This window comes from Athene cunicularia (genome assembly GCF_003259725.1).
Source record: "Athene cunicularia isolate RWA chromosome 4 unlocalized genomic scaffold, athCun1 chr4_part2, whole genome shotgun sequence".
Taxonomy (NCBI): Eukaryota; Metazoa; Chordata; class Aves; order Strigiformes; family Strigidae; genus Athene; species Athene cunicularia.
In genome coordinates, this window is record NW_020799099.1 from 9,094,323 (window position 1) to 9,116,776 (window position 22,454).

The following is a 22,454-nucleotide window of genomic DNA, read 5'->3' on the forward strand; positions in this document are numbered from 1 at the left end:
CTGAAAAGTACTTCAATTTACCTGGAGGAGGACTTCACTGGGAAATTACATTACCTGGTATATAGCCCCTACAGACCCTCGCAGGATAGGATACGGTGATGCTTTATTCCTGGAGCAAAGCTGTGTAGCCTGGTCCTTGCACTAACCTTCAATCCCTCACTGATTTCGGGAGCCTCTGTGAGATACTTTCAAGGCTGCTGTCTCTACATGCTCAGTTCTGTTAAATTGAATGGGCCCTAAAGGTGTTTTAACTCTTGCTAGTATTGAAATTGCAGTCTTTTTAGGTGACTTATACCCCCCCAAAGTGTAGCACAAAAGCAATTTTTAATCCTTTTTTTCTCAAATTTTCACTCCTATTTATTTCTCTAGATGCAACAATAATTAATATCACAGAACTAACAAGAGGTATAACCTGAAAAGGGAATAAATAGAATATGACTCAATGCTTACTGACTTTTTATGCTTACTTTTTGTCATTTGGGTAGGAACTGGATGGAATTCAGAATGTCCAGGCAGAAGCAATATGAGTACAACCACAAGATGACCCAGGAACTGGTGAGTTTAGTTCAAATACTCAGAACATACTTCCAATATTTCAGTTAATGAGAGCTATAGAATAAGGGATTGACAAGTTCAAGGAACAGGCTTATGCTTCACAGAAGCAGCTAAGAGAGACATATCAAGGACCCATTCCTGAACAAAGAGAAATTTATGTTAAATCAAGAAGTGAATTTATTGGATTAGCAGAGGACTTTTTTATAAATCTCATTAGTGGGTATTTTTGTATAGAAATTAAAATTATTTCTTAATGCAACAAGGGGGACATCCTCAGCCACACTGGGTTGGAGCTGCCTGGAACCCCAACAGTCAAACCCCCAGGACAGGGCGTGGCTCAGAGCCCTGGCAAATATTGTGAGTCCCTCCTTTTTCCAGCTCCACAATCTAGCTGGATGCTACAAACAGCAGTGGTGTTTTCATTGTCTGATACTGGAAGAAAATTGTAGGTACTAACAACAACTAGCCTTACATGCTGAAACATTACCATAAATATTGTTCAAGCAACCCTGTTGCAGCTGCTCCGAGAGATTTGCAGAAGAAAATGAATCAGTGAATATCTAAAGTAATTGTATCATAGTTCTCTTTCTCTCTTATGTCACAATAAATAGAAGGTAATCCCATTTTAATCATGTCTTTGCTCCAGCCCAGTTCAAGACTACTGAGTCATCACTGACTGCAGGGGATTTGCCACTAGTTTAAGCTAGTAACACAAAGGGCTGAATTTGGTTGCCCACTTATATCAAACATTCAGATACCATGCAGGTTGTGTATCTCCTTCAGAACAAAAACACATTGACATTTTTGTCAGAAAGGGCTTTACAGAGTATGAATTTCACAATAAATAAGTTCTGGTAGGCATAAATCATTCAGGTAGTTTGTATCATGCTTCACTTAATCCCATCATTGCAGGGCTCTTCTAGATCCTCCATTATCAAATCCTGCTGGTTATTCACCCAGTTTCCTTTCTTAACTGTCTTCCTCTCCTCCTCAGCATTTCGACAAGCTTGATCCTGGGGTGTCTGGTAGTTGGCAGCTGGCAAAATGGCATTGCTCTGGCCTCGGTGAGAATAGACCTCTCTCTGAACGATCTCCCTATAGCAGAGCTGAAGTTTAAAGGCTGCCTGAAAGCCTCGGCGAAAGTTTTCATTAAAGAAACCGTAGATGATGGGGTTAACGCTGCTGTTGAAAAAGGCCAGCCAGTGAGCGAAGGGGTAGATATAAATGTTGATGATCTGCAGCTGGATATCTGAAAGGTTGGCGTAGTCTGAGAGCATCATCAGAGTCCACAGGGGAAGCCAGGACAGCGTGAACAGCAAAGCCACAATAATGAGCATTTTGATGACTTTTTGTTTCTTCTTAGACACACTGTGCCGCTGCTCCTGGCTGTGTTTTCCCACCATGGGCATTGCTGTGTTGAAGAGAGCAATGCTTATCCTAGCATACATTATAATAATAAGCGACAGGGGAGCCAGGTAGATGTTGGCAAACAGAACTGTTGTATAGATTTTCCTCATTCCCGGGTTAGGCCAGTCCTCCCGGCACCAGTATACTGGGCGGGTTTCATTGCCGTAGCCAAGGATCACCCTGAAATGTTTCTCCTCTTGTACCTGCAGCATGACTGCAGAAGGACACATGATGGCGATGGCCAGAATCCAGATGACTGCTATAATGGCAACTGCCTTTGAAATGGTCAGCTTCTGCTTAAATGGATAAACAATGCATCGAAACCTGTGGCAAAGACACATGGGGACATATGTGGAGAAGCCATTTAAGGCATGCTTAATCAGACAGGCAAGCATACACACATGTTTTAAATTGCAGGTTTTCTTTAAAGTCTAGATGGAATCACCTCCTCATCCTTCATAAACCAGTGGAGGTGCATTTAGTTGCTCCACTTAACAGCTGTGTTAGTAAAAACAACTTTAAAAAAACAGTCATATTTCTCCATATGATAAAATTTCCATATGATAAAATTTCTCCATTTTGATCTGTCCCCATACCAGCCTGCTGCTTCTGCTACTTCCTTTAACCAAAGCAGGTACTAGTGCCTCTACTATCTAGCTTAATAGCTAAGGAACAAACCAATTCTAGGCAGCCAGGTGTAGCCCAGCTGTACCATCTTTAAGAAATACCCAGCGGATGAGCAAATTGCTATGGCTGCTCTTCAGACCAGGCCACATTTTGTTTTGCTTAATCATCTTAGGAGCAAAATACATATAATTTATTGCAGTATTGTGTGGATTAATTAATTGGCCTCAGGTGGCCAGAGGGAGATGAAAGTGACAGTTTATACTCTCTGTATCATCTTACCTGTCTACAGCAATAGCAACTAGAGTGAAGACAGAGGCAGAAACAGAGATTCCTTGGACCATTCCGCTCATCTTGCAAACCAGGCTCCCAAAAGGCCATCCTGGAAGGAAGCAGGCAATTGAAATTGTTGCCATCTCACTGCAGCACTATGCTTATATGCATAAGAGGAAATTTCCACCCCAGAACTAATACATTTCTTTTGCTCTGCCAGGCCATAGCAGGTGTTAGGGAGGCAGTGGTTATGTAAAAAAATGCTTTGCCAAATGCTTTGGGTGAGTTTCTGATATTTCAAAAACCAGCAAAGCAAACATTTGTGGTTTACCATCCCATTAAAACAAGATCTCAAGACAAAAAAAAAAAAAAAAGATAACTGACCACTACAACTGCTTTGTTCTCAGTATTTGGCTCATAGCATCTCCCAAATTTTCCTAAATGTATAACCTGGTAGTGAGAGAATCCCTTCCTAAAGATGAGGGATGTAGAAGTCAGAAAGGACAGCCCCAGTCAGAAGGTGGCTTAGAGGCTTGTTTTCCTCACCTTTGTCTTCCAATGACTTGAAATGCCTACAGAGCCCACTCAGAGATGCGTACCTGGCCCTCAGGGCCCCTGTGGAGGCCAGCACTCAGAAATGCTTGCAAGTCCCCCTCAAGCTCTTTTTGCCGTGTGGTACAAACCATCCTACCTGCAATTATGTTGTCCAGGAGGGTGGTGGGCATGCAGAAGATTCCCACCAGTAAATCACTGACAGCCAGGTTTAAGATGAAAAGGTTTGTGACTGTATGCATGTGTTTGCTTCTCAGGACAATAAAGCAAACCACTCCATTGCCAACCATACAGAGTAGGAAGATCAGGAGGTAAGAGACGATGAAGACAGCTGCCACTGAAGGCTGATGAAGGTAGAAGTCCACGTAGGAGACATTGCCTTCTAAGTAGAGGTACTTGTAAGTCCCATTATAATTCAGTAAGTGAAGCCAATCGAATGAAGAGTTTGAGTCCATTTTCTGACTCATGTTGTCATGTGCCTTGAAAGATATTTTTTAGAAGGTCATTTTAGTGTGTTTGAAAATGATCTGAAGAAATGTGACTAGTTTGGATATACTGTATGCTGAAATACATGCAAAGCTCATCCCTCCATGGCTTATTTTAACAGTCCACGTTCTGAGCCTCCCCAGATAGGAAAAGCAACAAATACTATGAATTTGATTTTATGACACAGGCATACAAAAGTGACCAGTGAGAGTGCTGAAGGCTTTCTTCCTTCTGCAGGCTTTAAAAGTCCTTCATTTCCCAAAGAAGAGGAAAGCCAGACAGAATGTAAACAGGCCTATTGTATTGTGTCAAGTAAACAAACCAACAACTTGAACAGTTTATTTTGAGAAAAAAAAAATCAGAATTCTTGAGAAATTGGTTTACTCAACAGTTTGAGTAATCTGGCATTTAGGCAACAGTGAGATTGCTGAGCCATAAAAAACAGTGATTAAGTTAAAGATTTCTGAAGTGGCACAAACCTTCTGCCTGAATGTGTCTAAATCCAATCCCATTTCATTGCAAAGGAAACATTTTTGTGTACAGCTGGTATTAGACCACAGTTGGTTTTACTTCCCTGCTTACAAGCCACATAGGTCAGGAGATGAGCCTGCAAACATGAAGGACTGCACTGTGTCTAAAACATACTGAGACACAAGATAGCTGGATTAATTTCCTAGCGCTGCTACTGAATTTCCATGTGATCTTGGGGAATTCATAACCTCTCCATGTTGCATTTTTCCTGCTATAAAATGTGAGTAATACTTTTCCCACATAGTTTATTCACACTGCAAAGTAAATTCTCCCATTTTTTTTTATTTTATTAGATTACTGTTGGCAAAAACTAAAAGCTTTTTCGAGAGATTTTTTTCATCTGAACTTTCTTGATATTATATCATATCAGTTTCAAACTACAAGTATTTGAGTCTGCTGTGCTGTAGCAGCAATGTTTTTGCTGGTGTGATGTCTTGAATATAAGAGATCCAAGACTTTTTGAGTGTTTGATGACGATAAAAGAATTAATTTAAGGCAGGTACAGAATTTCTATGCCCCAAATTTACTTACTTCCAAATGTAACTGAATGATACTATTATAACTTTGTAGGCCAGAATCTGTTTTTCTTGTCCTGCAGCACCTCTAGTTATACAAGACTGGGGTGTTGTGCTCCCCCTGCCCACAACCTGACTTGTATTTTCCATAATCTTATTCAAGTGATATTCATTAGTGACAATCCTGATGGATGCATCTGATTGTGATGGCTGCATCTACCTCAAAGTGGATTTGTGGGAGACAGGTAACAAGGCAATAGCCAAGGGCTAATTTAAACAATGCTAACCACAGTGCTGATCAATGCTCAACTCAAGCTAAATTTGGAAGAAACTAACTTCTGTAGTCTGTATGTAAAAAGTCAATTACCTTACTCCATCAATAGTAGACAGCCTAGGGCCTGTTGAGCTTTCCTGCATGGCAGCAGGCTGCCTGCCAGGATCTCCCCCTGAACAGAGATGCTGCACCAAAATTCTAAATCAGATCTTAACTGTGACAAACTTCTGACATCTACATTATACAACTCATGCAGAAGTGGTATGAATCTACTTAACATGGCAGCACTGGCATCTTGACATTTAGAGCAGACACCAGATAACCTGGAAGCGACAGTCAAAATTTTTTTCCACGTTTATTTTATCTACCAGATGGAGGTGTCTAAACAGGGGGATGGAGGTGTTCCTAACTTCAAAGAATAGTAAAATGAATTGGTAGCAGAAAGCATAAAATTAATGTATGGGTGCAGGGGCCTTCAGGACACTTACAAATTCCTTAGTATAAATGGAATTTAAATTAAGGCACAAGCATCCAAATCCTGATGAGCTTGTATGTGAGGGAAGGAAAGTGCTGGCTACACCTCTTTCCTTATGAAAGGAAGCTTGGAGAAGGCCCTTTTTTGTGCTGTTAAGGTTTCAGCTGTCTCCCCAGATACGTTATTGTGTGCTGTGTGCTGATTTTCCCGTATCTGTGGAATAAGGATGGAAGGTAACATTCTTTTGTCACTCCACATATGGCAGCCCTCTCCCCGGGAAAAGAAAATGAGTGTTAGGTACCAATGCTGAAAAGAGCATGGTTTTTTTTCTTCATTCTTCTTGCTAAGTTTTACTTAAAAGAGTTCCTAATTTACTTTGTCTCTGCCTGTTGTTCCCTGATATATTTACTCACATGTAATTCTCAGGAAAGCATTGCAGCTTCTCTATATTTTACTTGTCAATGAAATCCAATAACATCAAAGTTTCTGCAGTGTTTTCATTCCAGGTAGCAAATGCAGTAAAAAAAATATTTGGTTTGATATGCCTCAGGGTTGGAACAAGCAGAGTAGTGAAGAGAAAGTCATGTTCTGGTGTCTTCTGCCTTTTTAGCAGTCCACAGCAGAACAATATTTGTAATGGGTCTCTATTTTTACATATTCATTAAAATGTCTGCATGTTAAGGTATGCAGACAAGAATCTGGAATGTGTCTCAAAAAAAATGGCTGCTTGTATGTTTTAACAAAGCAGTGTATACAAGCTAGCTGTAATAATTGTATATTCTCTCTGGCTGTCCTTATGGATAAATATTGTTTATTATTTTTATTGGCTTTATTCAACATATTTTTAAAACTATTGAAAATATTTTTATTCGAATGTGTTATGTGCCAAATGCTTTAACTAGCCAGGTATCAGAGTCAGCTGCTGTGGAAAGTGTTTTAATGCCGATTTTACTGTTTGCTCAAGATAGTAGGCACTGATACATTTGCATACAAACATGCCTGAGATAAACAGGGTTGGCAGAATTCAAATATAGATATTTGACAATAGTTGTTTACACTGTTCCTTTAATCACAGATCTGGAGCTTGTGCTTTATAAATCCCAAGAGATGCTGCATCACTAAAACCCTGTTTAAAGCTTAGCATCTCACACCCTCCCTCTTGGCTCGTGACAAGAAATAGTTATTATTGCTCCCTTTCCTCATCATCCCCCAGCCAGTTTCTCAGGGCAGTAAGGAGCAGGAGCCCAGGCTCTCCCCACCCAGGGAGATGGCTGTCTAGGTGAGCAGCAGAGGCAGTGGGGTGCCTAGCTCGGTGCAGCTGTGCTGGGTGAGGCCCAAGTCTGGAACAAGGAATCTGGAATCTGTAACACACCACTGTTTGCTCTCTAGCTCCAAGTCACTTCTGAACCTATCAAGTATTAATCAAGTTAGAAATGCAAGGGCTCTTACATTCAAGCCGTCTTTTCCTGATGGCTAGTGATGAGAGTAAGCAAGGAGCTTGGTTTAACACAGGAGAAGTTAAAGAGCGAGGAATGGAGCAGACAGTGCCAATGATCTGACATTTGTTACATGTTTAGAGTAAAAGTGAGGGATGGAGCCACCCTAGACTAATTGCTGCATTTTAGGCAGTAAATGCAGCTGTGTGAGAAAATCAGAGTTCTACTCTGTGTGGAGTAAGCACAAGACTTGTGCTCCTGGTTTTGAAAATTTTGGCAAAGAGTAGCAATACACCCAGTCCCAAGAGTTGGGAAAAAGTCAGACCCTCAACCCCTTTTCATCCTCTAACAAAAATAAACATGTATTTGGCTCCTTTATTTTAGCTTCTCTGAGGTTCCACCTAAATTCATGTTCTCCAACATTTCTCTGCAGATAGGACAGCCACAAACATGCTCTTTAAAAATTATCATTGTAAATTAACACTATTTTTCTTCTGTAATCCTTTGCTACCCAGAGGTGGTACTTTAAGACAGACACTCTAGCTTGAGGAAGATGGTTCTTGTCTCATGTTGTGCTCCCAGCCCCCATGAACAATGGGACCCATACTGTCACAAAGCAGTTCTGCCTTCCCTGCCTTCTGTAGTTTGGCTTTTTGAGGGGTCCGTGACCGTATGAGGGAAAAGTTCTTTGTCATTCCATGATAGAGGAACATTGTTGCTGCTTTGCACCTTATATACACAACCATTCACAGGTTACACAGGCTTTTGCTGGGCTTTTTACAAGTACCAATTGTTTCACAGGTGATACTAATACGAGGCTTTGGAATGTGGAGTACAAACCCTTGTGGGTCATTCCTATGCAGTGGCAGTATACTAGTGAATTACTTATGGTTCTGTTCATTAGGACAACTGAAATGATATCTTTTCACACTAAGAGCAGGAGGAATAACTTCATAATTATTTTTTGGATACATAGCTTGGATTTTTTATCTTTTTCTGACAATGTGTTGTAAAGCAACAGCTTTCAATCTTTTCAGTAATGAACTCTGGAATAGTTTTTGTTTGTAACTGATAAACAAGAAGTTGCAAACAGCCTCAAGGCAAAACTGGAGCTGTGTCTGTCTTATGTGGTCTGATCACAGTTGCACTAATGAAATTTTATATCATTGTAGCTGTAGCAAATGGCAAATTTGCCATACAAGTACCATAGCTTACAGGAAATGGAAAATAGACATGGATTTTTATTATATTGTAGCTGAGGTGGAAAAAGATTGGATTGAAGAAGAAATGAAGGTAGTGCCTTGTGTTATCACAAGATACTTGCCAGTTAAGAGACACTGATAAATGAGAGAGGCACAGAAGGCATGTAAGAAAGGGGAAAAAAATAATACAATGCATAAATATTACAAGATGATAAATAAAAGTAATCTGCTTCCACATGGTAATTTGATAAGGGCATGGCTTCCCTACATTTAATATTTCAGAGGAAAATTTGCAAAGAAGTAAAGTAAGATCCTCTGCTAGTGAAAAACTATCCAGTCCCATACACTGGGTTTTTTAAACACAAGGCTCATACACTGTTGAAATCCCGGTAACAGCGCCCATATACAAATATGCAGTATAAAGTCTCACAGCATAACCAGGACAATCTCAAGCCACTGGATATGAAAAAAAAAATCAATTTTCTATTTTTACAAGAACAGTTCAAGGTAATTATGAAGTAAACACAATTATTTTTGTGTTGGCCATATGGAGGAAGTCTAGTAATCACTGGAGCCAGCCAATACTGCTTCACCTTTGTGTACAACCACCTGTTTTTTTAATCTTGATTTCTGTGTGTGTGAAATCTCATCACAGAATCCTCTGAGGCTTTAGAACCTGAACAAAGATAAAGAACCTTCAGAGGCATGAAGAGAAGCATGTTTTTGTGGGAATAAAATATTTAATGTGGTAAGTGCTAAAAAATGTGTTCTTCTGTTGTCCTGAGCTCTATACTCAGTAATATGTTAACTACAGAAATTTCCTGGAGACCTTGGAAAATGATAGCCTATCTGGTCTGCTGAAAAGTTAGAAAATCCTGATGGCAAAATGCAGCCAAGGAGGGATGGCAAAAATAGCAGTACCTCATTCTCTAAGTGTCTTCGAAATAAGGAAGACAAATACATGGATTATCCTCTGACTCAAGGGATCAGATAAAGCTATTGACCAAGATGAACAAATTGTTCTTGCCTAAAAAAAAACTGTAGAAAGATCAACTGTGAACATTCCCAACTCGGTGAAGTGCTATTAACAGCTATTTTTAAGAATTAAGTAGGTCATGTAAAGTAGTATTAGAGTGGGAAGTCATCACAAGTGACCTGTGCCTTAATGAAAAGTGATGTTTTTGGAGGAAGCAAGAGCAGGGAAAGTGGTCCAATTGCCAGCCAGGCACTTGGGTTGAAAAAGACCATTTCTTGTGGAATCAGCTTAAAAACCAAAATGAAGTGCAACAGGGACACACTACACAACAGTATGCAGTGAGGCAGGAACAAGTCAAGGGAACCACTGACTGTGTGGCAGTACTGTGGCCAAGGAGCTGGGGTTTAATACCAAGTTACCAGCTGAACAAGAGGCAACAGCACCATGACATACAAAAATGGCAGGCACCCTAATAACATGCAAACAGAACACATTAAATACCTCCATGCTGTTCAGTACTCCAGGCTTATTTCATTTGCTGCATTTAGTTCTGATTGATTTCATTCTACAGATTTAGATCAAGTGCAGGAAGTCTATAGGAAGTCACAGGAAAAATCAGAGGGTTCAGAAGTATGACCTACAGGGAAATATGGTAAGATAAGGGTCATTTAATCTAAAAAGTTAAAATGTGGCAATATATTCTCCCATTTACCTGTAAATCTCAAAAATACTTTATCATAGTATCATACATCTCAATAGGTTAGACGTGAAGGATGTATGTCTGCAGTTCATTGCATCAGGGCTCATCTTTGCTTTCTCTTCCAGAGAAAGAGCGAGGCATCAGCAACAGCCAAACACCAACTTCCAGATTGAGCTCAAGTACATGACAGACAGAAGTGCAGAAACTGTCACTAACAAGTGGGAGCACCTGGGCTTGCCAAAATAAATGCCACAGGCAAGACAGCCTTTTTCCCCAAGTCAAGATTTCATTAGAGCATCATTAACTTCTTGGAAATTGTTTTAAGGTGTGGTTTAACTTCATTTTGCACTTAATGTCAGTTTCCCAAGTAAGCAGAAGTGTTGAAACTGTATAATACAAGACTTGAACTGCAAACTCTGAGGATATTTGAGTTAAAGTAGTAGAACTTACAGTATTTTATTTACCTTTTCATACATCAGAATTTCCATGATATTTTATATGAAATATCACAGAAGGTCTTATTTCGAAGTAAGGAATATCAGAGGGAAATGGAAGGCTTTTAGCTAGGAAAAAGGAAATGCCACACTAAAAATAGCAAGTTACAGTCAAATTTTTTTTTTCTTTCTTACTGGCATTTACTTCCATGAAGAAAACAAGTATACGATGAGAAGCAAATTTCTCATTTTTAAATGGGCAATTCCAGGGAAACATACAAATCCTGAAGTTGCACACAGAGCTCTTATGAATAGTCTTAAACTGTTTATCCTCCCCTAACAGCCTGAAGTGGGAACAAAAGGAAGTATTTTGTCTAAGTTACTTTTTTAAAAGATCTTAAACTATTCCTATCCTAATTATAAAGAACAACTCTATTGGTAGGATTGCTGTAATAAACAAAACAAGACTTAACTACAGATTACTCATCTGCTTGAAGCAGAAATACAAAACATTTGGCCAAAAAGCCAAATCTCAAATGTAAATCAGAAGATGCTAATAGCAGGTGAGGCATTCAGAGCAAGTTTCTTATGCTTCTCTAGAATATATAATTTTTTCCACCGCTTCATTCTTCTGACATTCAAATAATATTCACAGTTTTCATGTCAAACATTGATTTTATTACCACACTGAGAAAGCTCAAAATTTACCATAGCAAAGCCTTGCTATAGCTAAGCATCTTCAGCCATTTGCTGATGCCAATGTATGAATTTTATCCTTTCAAGCATATACACAACTCCCACCAATTTGCCCAGGAACATTCAAAATCTGAAATATCCTGTTTGGCTAATAGTTAAATATGGGGTGGAAGTCTGTCAGTTACTTGTTTTGCCTTTTTATCCATCATGAAGCTGTGCAACATACTGCACAAAGGAGAACAGGTTTTGATAGCATAAACAAATACAGCGACAGGGTTTTGAACATGAGCTGAGCAAGTCCTTGGTTAGACAGTAAAGTTGAAAGTTACTTAATACTTTGGTAGCAAAGAAAAACAGAGAAAAGTCTTTTCTGCAAGCATGTTATGATAGCAGTAACATAACATACAGGAATTCTTTGAGAATTGGAGCTTAGGCTGCTTACATATTGCTTGTCATTATACTCCTTTTTTTTTTTTTTTTTTGCTTATTGCTTAGTCAACCTTTAAGCTTCTGAATTTAAAGTTTTTCTATTTGGTGTGTCACAGGCAGTTTTAAAATATAACTAGAATCTCAGCCAACTGTTCCCTGAAATAAGGTTAAAGTAAGATTTCCACACACAGACACACTTTCCCAGCCACTTTATTAAGAAGCCTGGCAAGTCATAAGATTTTAGCTCCCTTATACTTGGAAATGGCTTTGTCATCTTCACAAATTCCCCTAAGACCACTCACAACCCAAATCTAGAAAGTTTCCCATCTATTAGTGGCCTTTTTGCAACTAGAATTTAAAGAGTCCTTTTAGCCTTAGTCATCTTTGTCCAGCAGCAGGGTGAGAAACAAGGATGGTACTACCACTAATGTCAGCAGCACAGGGGAAAATAATCATATGGCACTCAGTTGAGTAGAGTACAAGGAAACTATACAACACATTCAGTACAGGACTTGACCAGGTCATGATAAGAGACTTAAACCCAAGTCTTAAATTAACAGCTGCTGAGTCAGAAATCTAGCACATATGTGAGAGAACATCTGTTTAGAAGTTGCACAATACCTAACTGAAAGCTCTCATAATTCTTACTGAGGCTAAATTAAGGTATTAGAACACACTTCCTGTGTTTTCTGTTATGCCACCTGATGATGTTCTTGAGCTTTCAGTATAATATCATAATACATCAAGAGCACAATAACTCAGATACATCCTTTTTTAAGTTACTGCAAGTTACTTGGTGCTTAGGACACATTCAGAGGTATTAATACATAGGGTAACTTTCCTTTTGAAGGTTCACATCCACACACATACCCCACTCCATAATCTAGCACTTTTAAGTAGAGTACTGGGATTGCTACTATAAAGGAATGAATGCTGTACAAGCCAGAACTGTGCAGAAAGCTAAGCGCACTCATTCCATCTTGCCTTTGCTATTCTGACATGCATTCAGCAGAGAAGGGATGAGTTTCTCATTACATTAAGTGGGTCTTTGTGGCTAAAGAGTAAAACTTCAAAGAAAGTGCTTTAGAAAAAAAGCTAAAACAGGGAGAATGCTGCTCTTGCTGTAAACAGGGATGTGCATAGTCACTGTGTGCACCAGCATTGGCAGTGTTCTGAAAATAGGCTAGCAATCCTGCCACATTTCTTTCTTCTCCTTAGCTAACATGGGCTGATCAAACATGTTCACTACTCCTGCAAGCCAGACACTGAGCATGACATTCTTGGTGCCCTTTGCTAACCCATCATATATGGCTTGTATCTGTCCATTTTAATATATAGTTTGAATTCAGAAGGGGAAACAAGTCCCTAGTTGAGAAGATTTCAGTAGATGTAAATTATTTCCATCAAGTCCTCCTGAAATTCAGTCTGTAAGTAGCAGCTTCCCATCCATCATGGGAAATTGTCCAGGGACCTTGCTAAACATCATCTGAACTAGTCTGAGCTTTTTTCACTGGAGAGATACTCCAGTGAGCACTTAGAAGTAAGTGTGGATTAGGCTATAGGAACAGTTAAATGATCACTGCCAGTTTTTTTTTCAGCACTAAATTTCTCACTAATAGGAGATGAGCCTCCTAAATTGCCACCTTCCTGATTTTTACCATCCCCAGTCCTTCAACAGTGGCTGGATGGTAGGCACAAAGCTGAATCATCTGATCTTATGTGCAAGTTAAGGCTCTGCACATGAGTCACTCCTTGTCAGAGCACTCAGGTGGAGATGACAGCCATGTCATTTGGAGTATTGAAAGTGAACAGAGTAATTGGGGGAGTAGGTAGAAGGAGGAAGCAAGTATAATCATAGTTTAGATAGAAGCTGAAAGGTGGGACAACTATGAGATAGTCACAGTGGAAAATAAAATTGGCAAGTGAAACAAGAAATTTAGGAGCCCATCATTCAGGTTTCAAGCTAGTTCACTAGGTATGGAGAAACAGGCACCATCATGATGTAGTTTATGCCCCCTTCCCCAAATGTGGGCAGCGTAGAGGATCCTGTAATCACTGAGGAGTGAATGACCAGAACTCAGCCCAGAGTTCACTGACACCAAGTCATTAGCCCAGGCAGAAACATGGCATGGACATGTTAATTTTCAGTCTGTTGCAAACAGCCAAGAGATGCAGCAAACAAATCTGCTGTGTTGTGTCCTCTGCAGTAAGCCTCTAAGGAAGCAGTTAAGTGCTTCCTCAGGCGTCATGCAAGTGTCCCTAGAGAAAGTCCCATTCTGTGACAGGGGATGATGCTCTGGGGAAGATATGGTCCTAACTAAATAATTCAGCAGGTTAACCCACTTTCCCACCCATCCTTTCCTTGCTGTCAACCTCTCCAACTAGTTGAAGAGCCAGCGTTACCTTAAAAGCAACCCCCCCAGACAGAGAGCTGGGAGCAGTGCAAGTAGTTCAGGTCCCAAACCAAAAAATTCACTCAGACTGTTAAAGAGTGCTCCTTGGATCAAACACAGACCCAACCGAAGCACAACACTTATTTTGATGCTAACACTAAAAGAATCTGACTTTAAGCCTTAATTCATGTTGTTTTGTGTCCAAGTTAAAATTGTGTTTTAGGGTAACTCCAGAAGCTACTGTCACAGAGGTACTGCTGTGTGGGCAACAAAGGGTGACAAGATTCACAGCAGCACAAAAGTAACTGGAAATGCAAATGCAGGTAGGTATTATTGCAGCCATCTCTCCAGGCAGAGTTCAGCATTAAAACCTCAGGAGATCCAATTTGCTGTCAAAAAGTTACTCACTATAGCAAACTGAGTACAAAACCAGCATTAAGTAAAAGAAAATAACTCTATACAAGCATAAATTAAGAGAACTAAACTCAAGATATTATGTGCTCGTGACAGCTTCCTCAAGTGCCATCCTCAGCTCAGTCATCAAAACACTAACATTTCAAGCCAACCAGGACAGCATTTTTCCTGAAACTGAGGGCTTGGACAATAGAATTTGGCAAGTATTTATAACATAACCTCCTGCATGGCTTTTTAAATATTATAAAAACAAAACTTGGAAAGATATATGGATATTTTAAAAAATTTATTATTTTACCCTGAAAATTGGTTTCCATCTAGAACGATTGAAGTGGTATGAAGAATTTATGTTGTTCTTTCAGTCTCCTTTCTCCTACCTAAGAAAGTGTGAGCTGCCAGCAGCCTGAACCATAACAATACCAATGCAAATAGCACATCACAAAGGTTCTTTGCACTAGATTATATCTAAGCTTATTGTGAAAAATGGGCAAGAGCCATATAATTATTTGATTTAAATCTATTTTAGCATGGAAGTGTTATTGCCCAATATGAAATAGGCATGAAAGCAAACAGAGCCTGTGATCTGGAGTATTCTCCTTAGCTGGAAGACCCACCTCTATACAACATACTCAGGTTGAGAATCTCTGTTTGGTCTATATACAAGAGAACACAAGTGTTTTATTTACAGAACAAGGGGGAAGGGGAATATATCAAAATCAGATTAAGCTAACCAATACGCATCCATTTTTGACAAAAAAAATCACAGTAATAGATCCAAAGTTATAAGACTTAAACTCTCTTTCCAGATATATGCTGTAATTACACACAAGTAAATGTATGTGTGAAGTACCATTGGAGAAAGAATGTTTCCCCTGCACCAAAACACCCCAGCCTACTCCATGTAGAAGGAAGTCCTTAGAACTACAGCTACAAGCCCTGCTTGTTCTCAGCCAGGACATGAACTAATGCTGCTTTTGGGTTGACTTACTGTCACATGCAAGTATTACCTTAAGTCTGTAAATACAGGCATCACTTTGGGGAATTGTCCTGGTTTCAGCTGGGATAGAGTTAGGTTTTTTTTGCCTAGTAGCTTGTACAGTGCTATGTTTTGGATTTAGTGTGAGAATAATACCGATAATTCACTGATGTTTTAGTTGTTGCTAAGTAGTGCTTACCCCAAGTCAAGGATTTTTCGGTTTCCCATGCTCTGCCAGTGAGGTGGTGTGCAAGAAGCTGAAGGGAGCAGGGCCAGGACAGCTGACCCAAACTGCCCAAAGGGATATTCCATACCTCAGGATGTCATGTTCAGTATACAAACTGGGGGGAGTTGGCTGGGGGGGCAGATCACTGATGAGATTAGCAGATGGTGAGCATTTACATTGTACATCACTTGTCTGTTTGTGGGTTTTATTTCTCTCTATTATATTCATTTAAATTACTATTATTATTTTTTATTATTGTATTTTAGTTATTAAACTGCTTTTATCTCAACCCACAAGTTCTATTTTTCCCTGATCCTCTTCCCCACCCACTAGGAGCAGGGAGAAATGAGTAAGCAGCTGCATGGTGCTTAGCTGCCAGCTGGGATTAAATCAAGACTGGAACATAAATCAAAAATACATGCTTTTTCCCTCCCTCTATACCACTTAGTATATACTAGCTCAAACTCAGCCAGGTGCACATGTAACATGAAACTGATTGTGGGGTTTATATGGTTGACATTTTACATCAGGGACCACTACTTAGAGCATTCTACCTCCTCACCCAAGTTCCCAGGTAGTAGAATATCTGATTATGCTTTATTAGAACTTAAGCAGAGCAGTCTGCTTTGACAAAGGGCAGAATAGGTGGACTACCTGTGCTAAGAATTCAACACTGACTTGTTGCACTTTGCCACAACCAAAGATCAGATTTGTCCAGAGGCAACACCTTTAATCTTTAATAACTGTACAGACTAAGCAGAAGAAAAAAATATTAAGGTTATAGCAGTGGTTTAACCTGTATAGTATCTCTCTAGAAAGAGCAAATAGTTTGTAGGAGGACTGCAGAACAGGGGAGTGAACTCTTCCTATACCTTCCTACTTGCTAACTTGTTCACTTTCACTGACAGCACACCAGCATCTCCATCTACAGTTACTTTAAATACTGACTTGTAGGTTTATCCACTGATTCTTTCCATGAGTTGCTCTAATCATTTGAATCCTTATAGTACCCTTGAATTCCCATTTACTGCCACAGTGACTTGATTTTTTCATTATGCACCGATCAATTAACACCACTCAGATTTTAAACCTCACCTGGATAACAGTGATATTGACAATGATTTAATAGAGGTCACAAAGTTTACCTACTCCTACAACACTGAGACGTTACCTCTCAGTTACCTGTTGGGTTCAAGCTGTCAAGTTTGAGGTGGCTTTCTGACCAAACATAGACTATTCCCCACATAGTCATCCATGTCCCCTTCCCTGTGTTTTTCCAGGTACACTGCAATCTGTCAGGGATGGAGGGGAGAGCAGCATGCAGCACTAGTGACATGAAAGAACCTAGCACTTTCAGCGGCATGGTAAGCTGTCCGACTTCACCATCTTCTCTTTCCTGATCACACCTTTTCTCCCTGATTAGCATTAAGCATTATTTCACCAGGTTGCCACCACTTCAAGACCTCCATGAAACTAGCTACTGGAAGCTACTGTTGCATGCAACTATTGCAAGTTAACCATGCATATGTATTTCAGCTCTAAAAAGGATTATTCTATATTGCACCTGCACTCCGAGATCTCCATCACTATGAACCTGAGCTCACATGTTGAACCAAACTCTCCCCACTCTCCTAAAGCCAATTCTCTTCAACAAGTGATAGCTGAAACTCAGGTGTGCCACAATTACTCACAACATTTGCTTCTGTATTCAAAGAAGCTTACGCTGAGAAGTGCAGTATATTTGATGGGCCACCCTAAGCTGTCTTCACCTGTTATTTTGCTTATGTACCTTAAATAACATAACCTGTACCAGGCATATCATAACACTGCTGCCAGACAGTTGCTCTAACCACCTAGGTTTATCCACTGGAAGGCAACAGCAACACGAGCACTCTAACCATAGTGACTAGGGTCACCCTATGGTTAGTAGCATTTTAACGAAACCCTTAGCCTCAGGATTTTAGGCTTCAGTTTTAGAGATTGTTGAAAACAAGCAGTACAGTAACTCTTCCTTCTAAAGAGGAAGTTAGTGATTTCCTTCAAGAGAGAGAATTATTTTTCTGTCAGTGCAGTACTCTTGATACCTTTCATTTCCCATGTCAGAAAGCTAGCAGATCTTGCTGTGGGGGTCTGCTATAGATCCCCCAACCAAAGCAGTGAGGTGGATGAAGCTTTCTATAAACAATTGGGAAAAATCTCATGGTCACTTGCCATTGTTCTTGTGGGGGACTTTAACCTCCTGGGTATCTCCTGGGATCACAACACAGCAGAGAGGGAACAATCCAGGAGGTTCCTGGAATGTGCGGAGGATAATTTCCTCACACAGCTGGTGAGGGAGCTGACCAGAGAAGGTGCCTTCCTCTCTTCCAGGGAAGAGCTTGTGGGGGAGGTAATGGTTGGAGGCCCTCTATGGTGCAGTGACCATGAGATGACTGAATTTTTGATCCTTCAAGAAACAGAGGGGTTAGTAAAACTGCCACCTTAGACTTCCAGAGGGCAAACTTTGACCTGTTCAAAAGACTGATGAACAAAATCCCTTGGGAGGCTGCCCTGAAGGATATGGGAGTCCAGAAAGGCTGGACATACTTCAAGAGAGAAGTCTTAAAGGCACAAGAGCAGGCTCTTCCCACATGCTGAAAAACAAGCAGGCAGGGAAGGAGACCAGCCTGGCTAAACAAGGACCTTGGGCTGGATCCCAAGAACAAAAGGAGAATCTATTGCTTTTGGAAGAGGGGCCAGGTCTCTCACGAATACTATAGAGATGTAGTAAAGCTATGTAGGGAGAACATTAGGAGAGCCAAAGCACAGCTAGAGCTCAACTTGGCCACAGCTGTTAAGGATAACAAAAAAAATGTTTCTATAAATTCATTAACAGCAAAAGGAGGATTAGGGAAACTCTCCCTCCTTTACGGGATGCAGAGGGAAACACTAAGGATGAGGAAAAAAGGCTGAGGTGCTCAATGCCTACTTTGCTTCATCTTTAGCAGTGGAACTGGCTGTTCCCTGGACACCAGCCTCATGAGCTGGGAAGGGGAAGCAGAATGAGGTCAGCACAGTTAAAGAAGAAGTGGTCAGAGAACTGCTACACCACTTGGATGCACACAAGTCTGTGGGACCAGATGGGTGGACCCAAGGGTGAGGAGTCAGCAGATGTGCTTGCCAAGCACTTTCCATGATTTACCTGAAGTCATGGCTAACTGGGGAGGTCCCATTGGACTGGAGGGTGGCAAATGTGACACCCATCTACAAGAAAGGCAGAAAGGAGGATCCAGGAAACTATAGACCTGTCAGTCTGACCTTGGTGCTAGAGAAGGTCACAGAGCAGGTCATCTCAAGTGTCATTAAAAGTCATATAATGGACAACCAGATGATCAGGCCCAGTCAGCATGGGTTTATGAAAGGCAGGCCCTGCCTGACAAACCTGATTGCCTTCTATGACAATATGACAAAATGACCCAACTATTGGATGAAGGCAAAGCTGTAGCTACTATCTATCTGGACTTTCAAAAAGCATTTGACAAGTTCCCCATAGGATTCTCATATGAAAACTAGCTGCCCATGGCCTGGATGAGCAAACAGTCTGCTGGGTCAAGCACTGGCTGGCTGGATGGTCCCAGAGAGTGGTGGTCATTGGAGCTAAATCCAGCTGGCGGCCAGTCACAAGTGATGTTCTTCAGGGCTCGGTGTTGGGACCATTTCTGTTCAGTATCTTTATTGATGATCTTGATAAGGACACACAGTGTATCATCAGAAAGTTCACAGATGACACCAAGTTAAGCAGGAGTGTCGATCTGCATCAAGATAAGGAGGCTCTATAGAGAAACTTGGATAGATTGGATCAGTGAGCCAACATTAACAGGGTGAGTTTCAGTAAGGCCAAGTGCCAGGTCCTGCACTTGGGCCACAACAACCCCCTGTGTCACTAGAGGCTTGGAGAGGTGTGGCTGGAGAAGCTGTCTGTAAGAAAAGGATCTGGGGGTTCTTATTGACAAGCAGCAGAACATGAGCCAGCAGTGTGCCCAGGTGGCAAAGAAGCCAACGGCATCCTGGCTTGTATCAGAAATAGTGTGACCAGCAGAAGTAGGGAGGTGATAGTCCCCCTGCACTCTGCACTGGTGAGGCCACACCTAGAGTGTTGTGTCGTTTGGGGTACCTCAAAACAAGAGAGACATTGAGGTGCTGGAGCAAGTGCAGAGGAGGGCAACGAAGCTGGTGAGGGCTTGGAGAACAAATCCTATGAGGAGCGACTGAAGGAGCTGGGACTGTTTAGGCTTGAGAAAGAGAAGGCTGAGGGGAGACCTCATCACTCTCTACAACTACCTGAAAGGACAATGTAGAGAGGTTGGTGCTGGTCTCTTCTCATAGGTAATTAGTGACAGAACAGGAGGGAATGGCTTTAAACTACAACAGGGGAGGCTTAGACTGGACATTAGGAAAAGATTTTTCACAGAAAGAGGGGTCAGACAGTGGAATAGGCTGCCCAGGGAGGTGGTGGAGTCCCTGGATGTGTTTAAGGGTAATTTAGATGAGATGTTGAGGGATATGGTGTAGGGGAGAACTTTGTAGAGTAGGGCTGACAGTTGGACTCATTCCCAAGGGTCTTTTCCAACCTGAATGATTCTATGAATTAGTCAACAGGTTCAGGATACATAATCGTGCTACAAGGAGAGGTCATGCCAAAATTTTCATAAAACCTTATCCTTAGATTTTAATGCCATGTGGGAAATTACTTTAGTCTATAAAGTCATCTATCATTATGTAATTATATGTCACCTCTTCTGGTTTAAGGGCATTAATGCATCAGTTACTGACATCAGCTACTACCAGACAGTTAAATGTTAAGCTTCCATATAAATAATGCAGTTCTCATCCAGTACACATGAAGTCTTGCTTTCAGTTTGCAGAGTTCAGGCTGTTCAGCAGGTCCATGGCTCAAGGCACAGATGTCCTGTTGACCATGACCCTGTTACTCATCCTGCATTCTGTTTACCCTTGTGGTACCTCAGTCCCATGAGCAGTGACAGCCAGTGCAGACAGTCCCATCCTGTTTCTTCTTTCCATGGCAATGGCTATACCAGATATCCTCATCTAACAGGGAACTGCAAGTTTAAGTCGGTTTTCTGATGCACTGTGATTCACACAGAAACTACCCACTGATATAGCTTGGTGAAGTCAGAATATAAGTCATAAGACTATTAGAGCAATGCTGTGGAAGTAGTTGACCCAGCTCAATTAACTTGCAGCTTCATGACAGTCTTCTCCCCATCTTCTTGTTCCTTGTTTACAGAGCTCTGCAAGCTGGTACAGCAGCAATAGCCACAGCACCCCAGGCAGTTTGCTACCCACTTGCCTCTCTGCAGTCCTCTTAAGAATCCCCTGAGTAGCTTTGCCTTTAGCACTTCATCACCATAACATCAGCCCCAGTGGATTCAGCAAAAGTATAAGTCCACATGCCAACAAAGTAAATGAGGGTGACAAAAGCCCACCATATGAGGTTTTGCAAGGATCTACACATTAGTCTGAGGTCTACACAGTTAGACTGCTTACCAAACCACACGCTACATAAATTCAACTTTTAACCTTCAAGAGTCTTAGATTTCTGTGGAAGCAAAGAAGCTCTACTGAGATGCTTATTAAGGAGATTAACATCAACACAACACAGGATTTAAGATGTGCAATAGACATAAGGGAAAATAATAAGATTGCTGCTCTGCCTCAAGCTGCAAGGACTGGAAGTTTTCCTTGCTAAAATATTCCTTTTTAGAAAAGCAGCAGCATAAATCCTTTCCTTTGGCTTGAGATGCTGTCTTACAGGTACCTCCTAATTGCAAGCCTCAAGAAGTGTTTCTCCCTTGCAGAGTTACATTCAATTATAATAATTACCTTTTCTCCAGCAAAATACTGATCCCACTGCATTTTATACTTTGCAGCTCCTGAGTAAGGTTCAGATTTAAAGAACAAGGCACTAGTCCTCTGAAGACAGAGTTAGATAAGGTACTTCAGGCTCCAGACAGTTCTCCTATTGGAGGTAGTCTGCTATTGATACAAAAGCAAAATAAGAGCATGTAAAACTTTTAGTCACCAAGGAAAAAAATTAAAGTCACCTCTTTTGAAAGCCATTCTGACTGAAATGAGTAGTTCACTGGATAAAACAGGTGGTCCTTGACCCAAAAAGTATCCCAAATGTATCTTTAATGAGAGTATTCATGTTGATTACCTTCAAAATAACATTTAAATTCAGATTGAATTCTCCTCTGTGCAGGTCTGGTGTTTGACCTGAACACAGTTACATTGTTAGAACTAACAGAAATACAGTATGGACTATTAGAGGTAGAGCCAACACAAAACTTGCTCTAAAATACTCTACTAGGCTTTACACACCATTCACAGCTAAGTTAATTAACATAACTCTGATTCCTGGCATATAAATTTCCCAGAGTCAGCAGGGCAACCATTTGACAACTGACCCTTAAAACATTATTTCAGCTCCTTTAAATTGACAGCCATCTGTAGAGTCACTCAGGAAGAAGCAAAGCAAGTTACATAAATGGTTCTACTCACCCCTCTTCCACAGTAGGGCTCTTGGAAGCAACAGGCTTTTCTTGATAAAAACCTGGAGCTCTGCACAGGGATTAAGCAGGCAGCCCATTTAGATTTGCACTTTCAGTAGCAGCAATGCAGATGCCTTCCCACCCCACCACACACATTGGTCCTTTCTTGGGGGGGGGCAAGTGTTGTCGTGTGTCCCCCCCCAGCTTCTGAATCACAAAGCCATTTGAGTCAGAGGCATCTACTGCCACTCCCTACCCCCCCAGCACATGAACTGGTCAGTATTGCAGCCTTGTACTCCCTGGGACCAATTTAAGAAGCATGATTGGGG

At 40.9% G+C, this 22,454-nt stretch overlaps 1 protein-coding gene across 1 annotated transcript in view; it reads right to left on the reverse strand.

The window, feature by feature from the left end:
- Positions 1-323: 323 nt before the first annotated feature.
- Positions 324-22,454, reverse strand: part of NPFFR2 (neuropeptide FF receptor 2) — a 22,843-nt gene continuing 712 nt past the window's right edge. The window contains exons 2-5 of the mRNA XM_026847773.1: positions 9,808-9,899; positions 3,551-3,890; positions 2,869-2,968; positions 324-2,286 (exon numbers count right to left, since the gene is read on the reverse strand). Coding sequence (XP_026703574.1) covers positions 1,446-2,286; positions 2,869-2,968; positions 3,551-3,890; positions 9,808-9,813 — 1,287 coding nt within the window. The 5' untranslated portion in view covers positions 9,814-9,899 and the 3' untranslated portion in view covers positions 324-1,445. The remainder of the gene's footprint in view (positions 2,287-2,868; positions 2,969-3,550; positions 3,891-9,807; positions 9,900-22,454) is intronic.